The sequence below is a fragment of the Pantherophis guttatus genome, chromosome 2 (assembly GCF_059756535.1).
Source record: "Pantherophis guttatus breed Tessera chromosome 2, ASM5975653v1, whole genome shotgun sequence".
Taxonomy (NCBI): Eukaryota; Metazoa; Chordata; class Lepidosauria; order Squamata; family Colubridae; genus Pantherophis; species Pantherophis guttatus.
In genome coordinates this window covers 14,539,543-14,556,537 of record NC_142064.1, presented here as the reverse complement: position 1 = coordinate 14,556,537, position 16,995 = coordinate 14,539,543, and the positions used below count along the sequence as shown (strand labels likewise).

The 16,995-nt window shown below is 38.1% G+C and overlaps 1 protein-coding gene across 1 annotated transcript in view; it reads right to left on the bottom strand.

Annotated features, from left to right (window-relative positions):
* Positions 1 to 16,995, bottom strand: part of DCC (DCC netrin 1 receptor) — a 1,302,851-nt gene that overhangs the window by 767,458 nt on the left and 518,398 nt on the right. The window contains exon 2 of the mRNA XM_034401555.3: positions 8,264 to 8,584. Coding sequence (XP_034257446.1) covers positions 8,264 to 8,584 — 321 coding nt within the window. The remainder of the gene's footprint in view (positions 1 to 8,263; positions 8,585 to 16,995) is intronic.

Sequence of the window (16,995 nt, the reverse complement as noted above, 5' to 3'; positions counted from 1 at the left end):
TCTGGGTGATTTTTCTCCGCTTTCAAAAACATCCACATACTGCCTCTGAAAGCGGTAATCTGATTGCTTCCATTCTGGACTATTTTATAAACAGCTAAAGTCTCACAAATTAGATAAAATCAGGCTCATAGTCTTTATTGAGAGAAAATATGTTTGACTCAACGACTCCCTGTATTTTGTCATTCATAACTCTGAAATACATCAAACATATTTTAAAACTGTGTAGATGATGCTATTGCCTCTAAATGATACAATTTAGTATTAGATTGTAACAATTCAGGGACCAAAACCATCCATCCAGTGTATGAAATATTAAAGTGCATGTAATTTATTGTAATATCTTCGCTAGAATGATAGCCTTTAAAATAAAACTTTTGAGAACAAGTAAATGTATCAAAAGCAATTTAATACGTACTGTCAGCTATACACCATTGATGGAAATAACATAGAAAAATGTGAATTAAAAAAAGGCATTATATGTTTTACAAACTATGGGACTGAGCTCTGGCACATAACTCAGATATACAACCTCCAAACAAGAGTGCAAATGTCTAGAGCCGTGATGGCAAACTGCGCCGCCCAGCTGATTTTCAGGCCTCCTGGGCCCACCAGAAGTAGGGAAACAGGCTATTTCTTGCCTCCAGAGAGCCTGGGGGGTGGTGGAGAAGGCCCGTTTTTCTCTCTCACCTGGCTCCAGAGCCTCTCTATTAAGGTGACCAGACGTCCCGCTTTTGGCGGGACAGTCCCGCTTTTGAGCAATTTGTCCCGCGTCCCGCAGCGTTTTAAAAAAGTCCCGATTTTTCATTCTGCCTCCTGGTTCCCGGCTGCCTCCTGAATCCCCGCTGATGGCTAGAGGGAAAAAACCTGTTTAAACTCTTGCCGCGGGGCTTCAAAGGGCCGCCCTACATTAATTAGCTCGGCTTCCCCCTCTCAGCTGATTTGCACAGGGCTCTGCTCTCGCTAAATTGCTCAGCAGTTTTTTTTTCCTCTTTGTGCAAACCAAGCTCAAAACGAAACTGGAAGTAAAACAGGCTGTTGGCTTTGCGGTTTGCTTGCAACGTTGGAAAATTAGGCAGCAGATTTATTTTCCTTTTCCTCACCAAAAAAGGTAAGTGCAAACAATGGAAAATTATTTAGGGCAAAAGAGGAGAGTTCAAGATTTTAAAACACAAAAGAAAAAAAAGCTCTTTTTAACTAGGGAATTGTAATAATTGAGATATTATTAATTGTATACTGTGTTGAAAGCAGAAATGGTTAAGTTGTGGTTTGGAGGAATATATGGGGGAAATTATTTGGTTTATTATTATTGGTAAGTATAATTAATTGATTTGTAAGAAATTGGATTGCATGGAAATAATTGGAATATTCATGTTCATATTGATTAATATACAAAAAAGATAGTTATATAACTAATTGATTTATATTAAAATGTTGAATTTGTATTAAACAACTGTATTACATAATTACATAATTAACCAATGTGAGGATGGATATAAAAATAGATGACAATGGGAAGGGGTATAAAATAGAATAGAAGGGAAAAATTGAATTTGATTAAGATTAGAGATGAGGATGAAGGGTAATATTGTTTTTTTTAAAAAAATAGATGAGGAATAAATATGGCAAAAAGGAAATATAGAAATTGTAAATTTAATTGAAATGACTAAACACTGTTTAAATTTGTGAACCAGCCAAATATTCTGTTCAAAGAAAATACATTGTATGTATGTGTGTTTCTAATTATTGCTATTTATTCATATTTGTTCTCTTTTATTCTTTAAAGTTTAACAATTCATTCTTTATCTTAATATCTTTATATTTGTTTGGGGTTGGCTTTCTTCCCTTTCATCTTTTTTATTGTACAGCAATCTTTCTCCTCAAACCTACCACCTCTCTTTTCTTTCCTTCTTACTTTCTCTTCCCCCCTCTTCTTCTCCTCCCTACTTCCTCTTCCTTTCTCCTTCTCCTCCTCTCTTCCTCCCTCTCTTAACCGTCACTCCTACTCTAATTTCCCTTCCCTTCCTTCATCCCTCTCAATTACTGTATCCTTTTATGCATATGGACTACTGAGAGGGCTGAAAAAGTTATTTTTGACTGGTCCTCGCACTTTTGACCAGTCCTCGAACTTACGACTGTCCTCACATTTTACATTTTTGCCCTATATTGTCATCATGGTGAAGAGAAGCAGTTGTGAAATGAGTGACATGGTTGTTAAGAATGCTGCACGGGCATAAATGTGAGGATGGTCATAAGTGTGAGGACCAGTCAAAAGTGTGAGGACCTGTCAGAAATGACTTTCCAGCCCTCTGAGTAGTCCCTATACACATAGCCATGGCCACCCGGTCACATGACCAGCTAGCCACGCCCACCCAGTCACATGGCCTCCAAGCCACGCCCACACAATAAGCCACGCCCACAATGGTGTCCCTCTTACCAATGTTAAAATCTGTTCACCTTACCCTATACACATAGCCATGGCCACCCGGTCACATGACCAGCTAGCCACGCCCACCCAGTCACATGACCAGCTAGCCACACCCACAAAATAAGCCACGCCCACAATGTCCCTCTTTACCAATGTTAAAATCTGGTCACCTTACTCTCTATGAGTCTGGGGAGGGTGAAAACAGCCTTCCCCATCCCCCCAGAGGCCCTCCGGAGGCCAGAAACAGCCCATTTCTCAACTTCCGGTTGGACAGGAAGTAACATTTTTTGTTGTCCCCAGCCTCCAGAGACTCCTAGAGAGGATTCCTGTCCAACTGGAAGTTGGAAAACTGGAAGTTTCTGGCCTCCGCAGGGCTTCCGGGGGGTGGGGAAGGCCGTTTTCACCCTCCCCAGACTCATAGAGAAGTTCTGAAGCCAGGTGAGAGAGAAAAACAGGCCTACCAGGCCATCACGTGCCAGGAGCGAGGGGAAGCAGGGGGTGGTCACATGCACATGCCCGGGACAGGGAGCATAGAATTATGGGTGTGGACACGCACATGCGCACCACCCCGCTACCCCCTACTCCTGGCACGCAATGGCAAAAAGGTTAGCGTATGAGTACTACTTCAGGAGAAGTAAAGTATGGTTTAGAGTATGAGTACTACTTCAGGAGAAGATGAAAAGATTGTAGAGAGTAACAGATATTTACAGCAATTATAACCTATTCCTTTTTAATAGACTGAAACATTTGGAGTAATGCATATTTTTTTTAAACAAAACTCTTTTTCATTTCGTATATTGAATTTAGAATAAATATAAACCGAACCAATTTTTCCCCTTCCTTAAATATTAATATCTTTTTTATACCTCTTTGATTTGCAGTTTTTAATTTTATTGTACTGTATATTAAAAGTTGCTAGCTGCTCTGAGAAGTGTATTAAGGAACGGGCTATACATCATTCCACTAAATGAAAAATAAATAAATTATGTTTCTCTGAAGAGGAATTTGATAATTATTTCCCCTCTATATAAAACTATTATATTTAATACTTAACAACAACCAAAAAAAGATACTGGTTTACAGTTTTAACTTCATGCAATTTTCTCTTTGGAACTTAAAATACGTTTTGAAACTTATTTCTCCTTCCAACAAGAAACTACAGTTAGTTATAGAAAGAAGCCCAATGGAAATTACATCAAGGAATAATGAATCAAATCTCAGCCGTCACTCTATCCTAAACTCTTGACATTTGTCAAATACTTTACACCAGGTGTGTTCAACCTTGGCAACTTTAAGACTTATGGACTTTAAGACTTACAGACTTCAACTCCCAGAATTATGCAGCCACCATGCAGGCTGGGGAATTCTGGGAGTTGAAATCCACAAGTCTTAAAGTTGCCAAGGTTGGACATTCCTATATTACACCCTCTTTCTCCAAACTTGATGCCTTCCCAGTGTATGGTTTTCAACGCCCAGAATTCCTAGCAGTACCAATGCCCGCTGGGAAATTCTTGAACTCTATATATTCAGAAGATAACCAACTTGGGGGAGGATGATTGCATGGAGAGAGAGTAGAGCATATCAATTTGTTGCTGTCTGTCTTCTATATCATTGTGCAGGAGACGCTCAACAGAAAATTCCATAAATTTATGGGATATGGGATGAAGAGAGATTTGTTTAACCTTAGACAGAGCGAAGAGTTATTATATGTGTTTATACCTGTTGCGATGAAGGTTGGAAGTCATTTTTTTATATTTTTATATTTTTTCTTTATTATATTTTTCTTTTCTTCTTTTTCCTTTTGGCCTGCACTTTTTATTCTTTCTTTCCATTCTCTCTCTTTTTTTTTTTCATCTAAGTTTAGCTGGTATTAGAGGTTTTTTTTTTTACTATTGTAATAAAAATTCTATTGTATAGAGACAGAGAGAGAGAGAAGATGAAAGGGAGAAGATTTTTAAAAAAGTCCAAGAGAGGGTTGAAAATCAGGCTGAAATTAATAGAGTGGAATTTAACAGACATAAATTTAAATTCAGTAGTACTCAATAGGTAAACACTGCCTGTCAACCTGTTCTATTTTGTTTGCTCAAACCTTTCGCCTTGCTTATTATTTATTGTACATTGACTTAAAAAAAAAAATCTTGTATTGATAGCTCCACCATCTGCAGTCAGATGGTGCCGAAATCAAATAAATAACTCAATATAACAGATGGAGGATGATCAAACTTGGAGGAATCCTGTCTATCGATGCCACATATTTCTCTTTATTTGCCGTAATATCACCAGGGGTTCCATTAGAGTTTTATACATATAATTATCTCAATATTCATAATGTATATGTACTATACATAAAACATTCTGCCTAGGAGTCTCAGTTTTTCTAGCATTGCTGCTTATAAAACAGAAGGAGAAGGCACATTTGCACACAGAACAGATAGGCTCCAATAATTGCAGCCTTTCGTAAAAATTCACCAACACATTCCTTTTCCTCAGTGCTTCAGTATATATCTATAGGGCTGCTGCATCTGATGATGGAAAGAAAATTGTCTATTGCTTATTGTGACTGCAGTACTAATACAAATGCTTGATCACTTTTTAGACTCCTCTCACCCTATCATCCTGTTTCCACTTGTCTCCAGCTTGATGTATTTTTGAAGCTGGCAGAAAAGGCATAAAAATAACACTTTTTACACACAACAAATGAATTGTCAAAATGAAGTTCTGAAACCAATCTAACCAAGTTCCGTGAGCGATAAAGTTAGAAGGAGGCAGAAAGTTGTATTAAAAGTGCATTTTGCATTTTAGTGTAGGAAGTTAGCACCCCACCCCTCTCCTAGGAAAATGAGATATTTTGGGAAATATTAAAAGGGCAGAATATTTCTCCTAAAAGGAAACTCAGCCCCCACCCCCACCTTTGTCAATGGGCCATTAAGGCGTGGGCCAGTCTATTCAACATAACATCTACCTCCTTCAGGCAGAGCCATAGTAGGAATTGCCCAAAGCCCTTTCGTTACATCATCACCCAGCAAGAGTCAACCAAGCCTGGGACTCAAAAGGCAACCTACAAAGTTTCCCCCTGCATGGCCCCATGTGAGCCTGACAACCAATCAGAGCACAAGCTCAAATTCAAAGCCCATCAGAGGGCATAAAACCCAGGGACTCTCAGCATCTCTGCCCTTTTTCTGCCCAGGATCTCAAGCCATGTGATCCTGTTTATCAATAAACTTTCTTTCCAAGCAACTTCCATGAATCCAGGGTCTTTTTCCCCACTTGGAACTGAACCCAGGTGGACATTTCTTCCAACATTAGAAAAGTTTTATTTCCCCTTGACTCTGTATTAATCTGTAAAGCAGTTAATTCCTAGCTTCAAAGGATGCCTCTTATTTTTGAAGATTGTAAACATGCATCTAACAGTGCAGACGCAAGAAAGGGATGGTTAGAAACATTTAAGACAAATAGGAATATGACACACATATTACCGTGGCAATAATGACATGTCTAATTTTGCAGAAACAAAACAAATGTTTGAACAAAAGAAGAAAAATATATTTTTTTACAATTCTTATATTTATTTAAAATCACATTTTTCCTCAAGGCAAGATTTCTTAAGGCTAATTACTGCCGACAGCTATCAAAAGAATTGACATTTCTCTAAGTGCAACAGGCTAACAGCAAATATTATAATTTCTAAGACTTGTCTTTTAAGTTGTCTGTTATCAAGCTTTATTATAAAAACACAAGAAGTGGTTGCTAGATGCGATCGTAGGCACATCTTGTCTCTTGCAATTAAGAAGGATCAGTAAGATATTTTCAGGTAAGCCACCAGCAAGCTAGGAAAACAACAACCTCTCCATTTTATTTTTGTCGCCTATGAACTTTTGTTCTGATTCTACAGAACATCTTGGTAGTTATTCTTAATTCCAGGTTACGTTTGCATAAGATTTTGCAATAGGAGAGAAGACTAAATTACAAACGAGTTATAAAACGTCAGACATAAAATGCAGATCCTTACCTCAAGATTCTCCAGAGAGAAAGCAAAACATGTATTCTATCATCTGAATGATGTATTTTGCCCCAAAGGATGTATAACCACCCAAAATACAAGAACCAGATCACCCAAATCAGCCCATTATTTCAAACATCAGAAAAATCACCAACATTCCAAATCACGTAAAAGAGAAGAAATCACAGATTTCTTGAGAAAGCTATTGGTGATCTCTGGACTATATCATCCCAGCAACTGTGGATGTTGAGGCAATCTATCCCAACATCTACAAGAAAGATAAACTGTTTGGCTATTTAAAACATCATTATTGACAAGACAAAAACAAAACTGGGTACCAGATTTTGAGACTTCCTACTTAGTCCAAATGACTGTATTTTTGATAGCAGCGCATGGCAGGTCTATAACTGCCTTTACATCCCCACTCAGTTTAAAATAGCTACATACATACCCACTAGTAGAGATAAACATAAACAACAACACAACCACACAAAGATGAGAACCAAATCTTGTCAAGTCTGCCTCCACATTTACAACAACGACTTCATTACATGTCCACACAACATCACCTACAATGTTATTACTTTTGGATTCTTATCCTCTGAGGTATGCCATCATGTGCCAACAATGTCCTTCTACAAGGGACAAACTAGCCAGACTATGAGCAAAATAATACATGGGCCTTAGTTGGACATCAGAGCTGACAACAGCATCAAGGCAGGGGTAGGTTCTACTTATCTTTACTACTGGTTCACAACGAGACCATGCACACACGTGAGCGAACCTGTACAGATTGCTGATGACAACATCCAGGGCAGTGGGTGGGGTCTCCCGCCAGTTTTACTACCGGTTCTTGCAAACCAGTCCACTGCAACAAGGCAATGGCACATTTCAGCCTATCAGGACCCTCCTTCAGTAACCTCAAAACATCAGGGGTAGAAGTTTGTCTACCACATTCATAGTTACAAAAAATTGGCCACCAAATTCCAATCTATTAAAAAATCCGATCTATTCTAGCAGACTTGAGTAGGGAAAGTGGTTTTTTTGTCCTTTCAGTTTGCAAGATGGTAGTAACACTAAGCCCTTGTATATATATAAAACTGAATAAAGTATATTTTTTAAAAAAACAAAAAAAAAACCCCACTAAGCCCAGTGGTGGGTTGCCCCCGGTTCGGTAGTAAAACTGGCGGGAGGCTCCGCCCACTGACCCTAGAAGTCATCAGGAATCTTCTTCGCATGCAACGGCCCCGTTGCGAATCGGTAGTAAAGGTAAGTAGAACCCATCCCTGACTCAGCCTCCAGCTGTCTATAAGAGCTTCTTCTCAGTCTCAGCTATTGCACAAATCCATTAGCTTCCCACCATTTCCCCACCAAGCCTTTTCTCACCTTTTAACTCATGTAATAGTGTATCTCGTCTCTCAAGCGATCCAATGAGCTGCTGAAGCCTTACAGCAATAGTACTTAGACTTATGTACCGCTTCATAGTGCTTGTCAGAACTCTGGTTTACAAGATCAGCATATTGCCCTGCCAACAATCTGGGTCCTCATTTTACTGACCTCAGAAGGATGGAAGGCTGAGTCAACCTTGAGCCGGTCAGGATCAAACTCTAGGCTGTGGGCAGTTAGCCTGCAATGCTGTATTCTAACTACTGCACCACCACGGCTCCTCAATAAATGAGGTTTATGCCTCAATAAAGTTGATCAGCTTGGAAGATGTTATCAGATTCCATGTAGTCTAACTTTGCAAATGAAAAAAACCTTAAAAAAAACTTTCAGATTTGTAATTCCATCTTCAAATAAACCATAAAATATCTTATCATTCCAACCTCAATCCTTACCTGCTACTGAAACTTTGGCTGTTCGGCTGATGATAGCTCCAGTTCCTTCTAATGATGCTTCACACTGGTAAAGGCCTTCATCGGGTTTATGATGTCTGGAATGGACAATATTTTGTATCAAAAGAGATCCATTGGAAAACTGTTGTCTTCTCTCGTCCACTGCCAAGTTTAAAAAGACGCCATCCTTTTTCCATTTGATTACAGGAAATCCTTGATCTGATTCTGCCGTACAGTTCAACAAAATGTTAGTTCCCCGTGTAGTGACGGCATCTGAAGGTTCAATCAGGAAGTGCAATGTTGTAAATCCCATAATCTGGGCACCTGTTGGGATGAACAGCCAAAAATAATCCAGTTAGTCATATGCCAGGAAAGCCTTGTTTCTGCAAGATGAATATCTCCAAAATTGGAAACTTTCCTTAACTTTATCTCTATCTCTATCTCTATCTCTGTCTCTGTCTGTCTCTGTCTATTATCTATCTATCTATCTATCTATCTATCTATCTATCTATCTATCTATCTATCTATCTCTGTCTGTCTGTCTGTCTGTCTATCTATCTATCTATCTATCTATCTATCTATCTATCTATCAATAGTGGTGGGGCTCATTAATACGAACAATGAGTCTGCTTATAGAAAGGAAGTACAAGGGCTGACATTGTGGTGTAAAGAAAATGATCCTACACTTAACACCAAAAAAACTAAAGAATTTATAATTGACTTCAGGAGGAAGAGAGATGTACATCTACCATTGTACATAAATGGTGAGGAGGTGGAGAGGGTTGGTAGTTTTAAATTTCTGGGCATTTATATCTCGAAAGACCTCTCATGGACTATGAATGCTAACATGCTTGTGAAGAAGGCACAGAGGAGGCTGTACTTCCTGAGAATGCTCAGGAAGATAAATCTATCTCAGCATCTACTTCTGTCCTACTATCGCAGCACCATTGAGAGTGTCCTGACATACGGCATTCTTGCATGGTATGGGAGCAGCTCTGTAGCGGACAAAAATGCTCTACAGAGAATCATTAAAACTGCCCAGAATATCATCACGCTCAGCTACCAGCCCTGGACAACATCCTCGAATCTCGCTGTTTGAAGAAGTTGCATAACATTCTCAGAGACTCTTCCCATCCTGCTTACAATCTTTTTGGACTGTTGTCTTCCGGCAGAAGATACAGAACAATTAAAACTCGGACCACACGTTTTCTGAATAGTTTTTATCCCAGAGCTATAACTGCACTCAACAATGAATTAAAGGGCCACCATCAGTGAGCTGTTGGACTGCATTACTTAGTCTGTTGTGTGGATGTTTGGGTGGTTTATAGGTGGGAAATTTGTGGTGGGTAGGAGTGTGTTTGGGGATTGTTATGTGTGTTGGACCTGGTCTTTGGGTGTTAAGTGAATTTCGTTGTATGGGTATACTGTGTATACACGTACAATGACAATAAAGTTGTTCTTGTTATTGTTGTTATTGTTGTTATTGTTATTAATATCTATCTATCTATCTATCTATCTATCTATCTATCTATCTATCTATCTATCTATCTAATCTCTGTCTGTCTGTTTTTCTGTCTGTTTGTCTCCTTGAAATATATAGTTTTTTTAACCTGAGCTGGAACATTAAATTTAATTTTGATTTTAATTTTAGGAAACATTCTGACTACAATTTAAGGTTACCAATTAAAATAATCCCCATCTGTTCTGAACCACAATGAAACCAAAATTAGGAAACATACTGTGCTACATGTAGTTGAAGCATCACACACAAATATGCAAGGTTCAGAGTTTACATTGCAAGAATAGATGATTGTTTCCTCACTCCCTCCACCCGACATATATACTCACACTTATTCTGTCTTAGATATTTAAACAAAATTTAACCATACCTAAACAAATACATTTCTCTTTAGCCAGGTTCTTCCTACGTAAACCAAAATGTTTATGCAGCCCTGGTTCAGTGAAATCACAATCCACTAGTTTCTAGGCTTTTTTTCTGGCAGCCAGCAAACACTCTGCTGCCCATTGGGAGACTAAGGAGACTAAGATAGATCTATTTCAGACTTATAAGTCCTCATCAGTTAGCCACACCCTCATCCCATGTATCCTCCCTGTAAAGGTACAGTTTTTGTTTTCTTTCCTTTTCGTAGGCTTTATGTGTATTTCTCTTTAGCCAGGTTCTTCCTAAAAATCTTGGTTTACATAGGAAGAACCTGGCTAAAGAGAAATACACATAAAGCCTATGAAAAGGAAAGAAAACATATGTATGTATGTATGTATGTATGTATGTATGTGTATATATATATATATATATATATACATACTTAAGTGTGTGTGTGTGTGTGTAGGTCTTTGGTTATTCGGGTTTTCTCCTGCATAAAATTGGAAGTGTCTTGGCGACGTTTCGACGAAGTCTCATTCGTCATCTTTAGGCTGGTGTTTTCGGCTTCCTAGAAGCACAAAGCCGAAAACACCAGCCTGAAGATGACGAATGAGACTTTGTCGAAACGTCGCCAAGACACTTCCAATCTTACGCAGAAGAAAACCCGAATAACCAAAGACCTACATATATATATAAATGGTGAAATCCAAAATTTTTTACTACCGGTTCTGTGGGCATGGCTTGGTGGGCATGGTGTGGCTTGGTGGGCGTGGCAGGGGAAGGATACTGCTAAATCCTCATTCCCTCCCCACTCCTGGGGGAAGGATATTGCAAAATCTCCATTCCCACCCCATTCTGCAGCCAGCCAGAGGTGGTATTTGCCGGTTCTCCAAACTACTCAAAATTTCTATTTCTATATCTATATCTATATCTATATCTATATCTATATCTATATCTATATCTACATCTACATCTACATCTACATCTACATCTACATCTATATCTATATCTATATCTATATCTATCTATATATAGAAGATATATATATATCTTTCCTAATGTTCGTTAAACCAAAGAAGTATTTAATCAAGTGTATATTTGCATCCTGCCATCTGCAGAAACAAAATAATGAGAAAAGAAAGACTAATTTGCAGTTTCAGAATTCAACCAAACTCCCCAAGGCCTTTTAACTTTCCAAATCTCAACAGTAGGTTGAAAAAAAAAAGAAAAGAAATAGTTAGCATCAAATTCATCTAAGGCAGATGCCTATCAGTATCTTAAGATCTAATCCGCTTTAGAGGGCTCAGCTTGTGTTCCACTCTATGTGTTTTATTACTTCTATCTTAGTCCTCTGCACATAGAAGAATGCAATTCCCAAAGGGTATCAATTATTCAACAGTTTACTCAAACAAACCCCTCTATAGGAAAGGAGAAGCAAATTCCAAATGCTACCGAGTCCCACCTCATATTATATATCTAATTACATGATGTTCTTTATAGTGTCACAACACTCAGTGCAATAGTATTTTATAATAGTAAAATGCAAGGAGACACCCAAAAAAGGAAATAAGACCTTAGGTACCTCTGCAGTTTTCTTGGCAAGATTTTGCTTCTTCCTACGACTGAGAGAGAATGACTGGCTCAAGGTCACCCAACTGGTTTTTATGTCTAGTTAGGGGTATCAAACCGGCAGCCCACAGAGCAGATGCATCACAGGTAGGCCACACCCAACCCAGCTCCATGAAGGGTTAAAATGTCATGATACATCACGTGGCAGCAAGTTTGATACCCGTGTGCCTAGGGGACTAGAATTCAAATCCTCTAGTTTCTAGCCTGATGCCTTAACCATATCCCCAACTGGCTTTCTAATGTGATATATCAAGGTCTAAAACATGAGGCTATATTTAGATCAATGTCAAAAGAAATAAATACCGTATTTTTCGGAGTATAAGACGCTCCGGACTATAAGACGCACCTACCTTTTTTGGTGAGGAAAACAAGAAAAATAAATCTGCCTCTGCCTCTGCCACCCAGAAATTTTGCCTCTTTGCAGCAAACAGCAAATAGCCTGCTTTACTTTCATTTTCATTTTCAGCATAGCTTGATTAGCACAAGAAAAAAAAAATCTGCTCCCAACAATTTACCTCCTTGCAGGAAGCAGCAGAGGCTCGCGCAAAACAGCTGAGAGTTGGAAGGCATCCAAGGGACAATCAACTTGTGCTAATTAGGCTGTGCTGAAGCTGAAATGGGCTGTTTCTTCTTGCTGCTTGCTGCAAGGAGGTAAATTGCTGGGAGGCAGAGGCCAAAGGGTGGGGGGCAGTGGGTGGGCAGGGCTACATTCGGTTTATAAGACGCATCAAAATTTTCACCCGCTTTTAGGGTGGAAAAAGGTGCGTTTTATACTCCGAAAAATACAGTACTTAAAGAGTACATTTTGTGCAACTTTTGAGCATATCTGCACAAGATGGACTATTGTGTCAATCCAAATTTAGCTATCCACTAGTTTTTAACTTTCTTGAATATTCCAACTCAATTCTTATCTTCAGATGATACCAAAATATACCCCCAAAAATGTACTTTAAATAATGTATATTCCTTAACCACTAGTGGTTAGTGCCTTAACCACTACATCAAACTGGCTCTCTAATGTGATATATCAACATCTAAAATATGAAGGTATATTTAGATCAATAAATCAAAAGAAATAAATACTTAAAAGAGTATATTTTGTACAATTTTTGAGCATATCTGCACAAGCTGGAATATTGTATAAATCCAAATTTAGCTATTTATAACTTTCCAACCCAATTCTCATTGTCAGATTACACCAAATCATATCAAAAAATGTACTTTAAACAATGTTATCTTCCTTAGCCACTAGTTGTTAGTGTCTTAACCACTACACCGAACTGGCTCTCTAATGTGATATATCAACATTTAAAATATGAGGGTATATTTAGATCAATAAGTCAAAAGAAATACATATTTAATGAATATATATATATATATATATATATATATATATATATATATATATATATATATATATATATATATATATATATATATATACATACTCATTAAGGGCTGCATCACTAGGGCTGCATAATATCTTGGTTTACGTAGGTAGAACCTGGCTAAAGATATATATGTGTGTGGGGGTGTGGGTGGGTGTGGGTGTAGGTCTTTGGTTATTCGGGTTTTCTCCCATGTAAAATTGGAAGTGTCTTGGCAATGTTTCGACAAAGTCTCGTCATCTTCAGGCTGGTGTTTTCAGCTTCGTGCAATTGCTCCTAGAATGAGACTTTGTCGAAACGTCGCCAAGACACTTCCAATTTTATGCAGGAGAAAACTCAAATAACCAAAGACCTACATACAAACACCCGCGAAAACCTCAGAAAACAAATATATATATATAACATCTTGGATCATATCTGCAAGCTAAAATATTGTGTAAATCCAAATTTTGCTATCCACTAGTTTTTAACTTCCTTGAATATTTGAAGCCATATCATATTCAAATTACACCAAAACATATCAAAAAAGTTACTTCAAACAATGTAATTTCCTTTTTTTGGACATTTTTTTTAAAATTTCAAAGTTTAACAGTTAAAAAATTAATAGAAAGAGAGCATATATACAGGAGACCACAGAAACAAAGAGGATGAGAAGTTCCAAACCATGTAACTTCCAATGGGCTTTTCAAACATGTTTCTCTTGAATGTTTCAGGTTTTAATGGGACAGAATAGACTGCTGATGAATGCACGCAAAAATGAAATGAGCTAGAAAGATTAATTTAAGGGAAAACGAAAGTAAATTTGTTCCATTTACATATCCCACTCTATTTGCAGGAAAGTACTAAAAAGCAGAGACATCATCCTGCCAACAAAAGTGCATATAGTCAAGGCTATGGTTTTCCCAGTTGCAATATATGGCTGTGAAAGTTGGACCATAAGAAAGGCTGAGTGCCAAAGAGTTGAGGCCTCTGAACTGGAGAAGACTCCTGCGAGTCCCTTGGACTGCAAGGCCATCAAACCGGTCAGTCCTAGAGGAGATCAACCCTGACTGCTCTTTAGAAGGCCAGATCCTGAAGATGAAACTGAAATACTTTGGCCACTTAATGAGAAGGAAGGACTCACTGGAGAAGAGCCTAATGCTGGGAAAGATTGAGGGCAAAAGAAGGGGACGGCAGAGAATGAGGTGGCTGGATGGAGTCACTGAAGCAATAGATGTGAGCTTAAATGGACTCCAGACAATGGTAGAGGACAGGAAGGCCTGGAGGAATGTTGTCCATGGGATCACAATGAGTTGGACACGACTTCGTAACTAACAACAACAACAACAACAACAACAACAACAACAACAACAACAAGATGCTTGTTCCTTCATTTCCACTGCCCTGTCATTTTGTGGAAGATGTATTTTAAATGTACACTTCCAAAGCACTCTACCACAGATTGCTGAGATTTTTAAGAATAGCAATTGCAATTATGTGATCTCAAACTGCTTCAATTATCAGCCCGAAGCCCTTATTGGTAAAATCCAATTTCCAAGTCCTGAAGCACTAAGAAAAACATCTTTCAACCAAATTCCAGAGACATCTTTTTATAACGAGATGTAAGATTCTTAAGGGATTTTATATCTTTTCCACCGCTCTTCTTTCTAGATAAGCCTTCTACTATCTTACCGAAAGAAAACAAATTCCTTATTTTGAAACAGTGGCGCTTTATTGCTTTCAGTATATCAAGTACATAAAGTCAGCGGAGTTAAACAAAGATTAACTCTCTTTTGATGCAATTACCCCTGCCAGTAAGCTGCAATTTCAGTTATTCATATGCAGTCAAAAGCTACAGTTATCTGAAAATTGCTTTGGTATATGATGCTTAACAGCTTGAATAACTGGTGAACATTTTTTTTTTAAAGAATATGAAAGTAATGGAAACCTTCTTTGAAATATACTGCCTCGAAACTCCAAAGTAGTTCATGCATGAAAAAAAAAACAAGTGGGAGGTGTCACTGGGTTATATATGACAAGAATAATATGAAATCTGTCCTACAGGTTGTTGTGAGCATGACCAAGCAATCCTTGTAGTTCTTGTAAAGTGTTATCAAATTACAACAGCCATTATAAGCTGAAGTCAAGAATCAATAATGGAGACAAGATGACTACTGCACAACCCTTAGAAGCAACAAATAACTCAACAAGAATGATATGAATTCTGTCTTACAGGTTGTTGAGAGTATAAACAAGAAATTTCTTGTAGTTCATCTTATAAGGTCTTATCAAATTACAATAAACATTATTAGCTGAAGTCAACAATCAACAATGGAGACAAGATGACTATTGTATAATTCTTAGATGCAACAAATAATTAACATTAAAACTGGCTTCAACCCTAATGTTCATGCAGATCAGGTGTGGTATTCACTTACTTTCCCTACCGGTTTGCAAATGTGAGTGCGTGTGTGCCCCATTCATGCATGCGCCCGACCTTCCGTGCATGCGTTTTGTTGGGGCATGCACTTTTTGCGCATGCGCCTGGCCTCAATAATTTGCCTAAATAGGATGGCATAGAGCTGGGGCAGGTGGGTGGGTCCAACCGTGATTTCCGCTACCAGTTTGGGCGAACCGGTCTGAACCAACTGGTTCGAACCAGCTGAATACCACCTCTGATGCAGGTGATTTTCATTATTTTGCTAAGAATCTCCTGAAAAATCCATGAAACCAATTGATTTGGGATGGTACATGGAAATTATCTTGGGATACAAAAGGTACAACCAGGGAAAGTGTCAGATAAAGGCAGTTTAGTCTACAAAAGGAATGGGAGAGTAGCAAACATCTCAGCTATAAATTCAATGGGAAAGAAATGTATTTTTAGACTTGTGAGATTCTGGTAATGTAACTTTACAGCAAAGTAGAATTATTTCATCTTGCTGTGCTTCCTGTCTGAGCTACCTTGTAAGGCTGATACCAACAGAAATGTACAGTAAGTTTTTTGTTTTATTACAGCAACCTTCTACATAATTATTCTTTTGGGGGGGGGGTATTTTGTTTTGTTTTTTGTTGGAGGGTATTTCTGTTTTTCATTTTTGCTCTAACGTCTTCACAGTGAGGATCATTCAAATGTTTTCTGGAACAGCCATAGTTCGAAGAAAGACTCAATTAATTAGGAAAACCACTTTAGAACTGTCTTAGGAAATACACCACTAATATGACTTGACCTAAGGAGATTTTCTATGTTTCTCAAGCTGGTTCTTCTATTAATTCATGAATATCAGCAGTTTGATGGAACAGTGTTTTGAATAAGGTATCTTCCTCCAATTACATGAAATTGAGGAGCACCCTCAAAGAGCATCTTGAATGTTCCATAGCTTTTAAACTACTTCCTAAACCTTCATAATGAGGTCAAAATTCTGTCTTCTGTTTCTTCCAGATTTCATTATCTACTAGACACAAATATAATCTGTACAATTTCTTGCACTACAGTTTTCAGATTCACCCGTTTTACTCTTTTAATGAGACAAGTAAGTGATTTTGTCTGTGTGTGTCAGAAATTTGCAGCCGATTCTGTCATACATTAACTTCTTTAAGTCAGAAAACAAGATTACTGAAAAACTGATTTTTTGCCTGAGTGTGGAATAGAACATGAGTATACCTAACATACTTATGTTGCACAGATATGGATGACTGATAAAACAGTAGCTACAAGAGATGGGACATTCTAATTCTTTGCTGTTATAATCCTGATGTTGTTGCCAAATATGGTAGACATAACAATGGGATCCAACTGGACTTCGCTACACCATACTTTTCCAAATCTCCATAAGATTTCCTTGACTTCAGATTTCCTT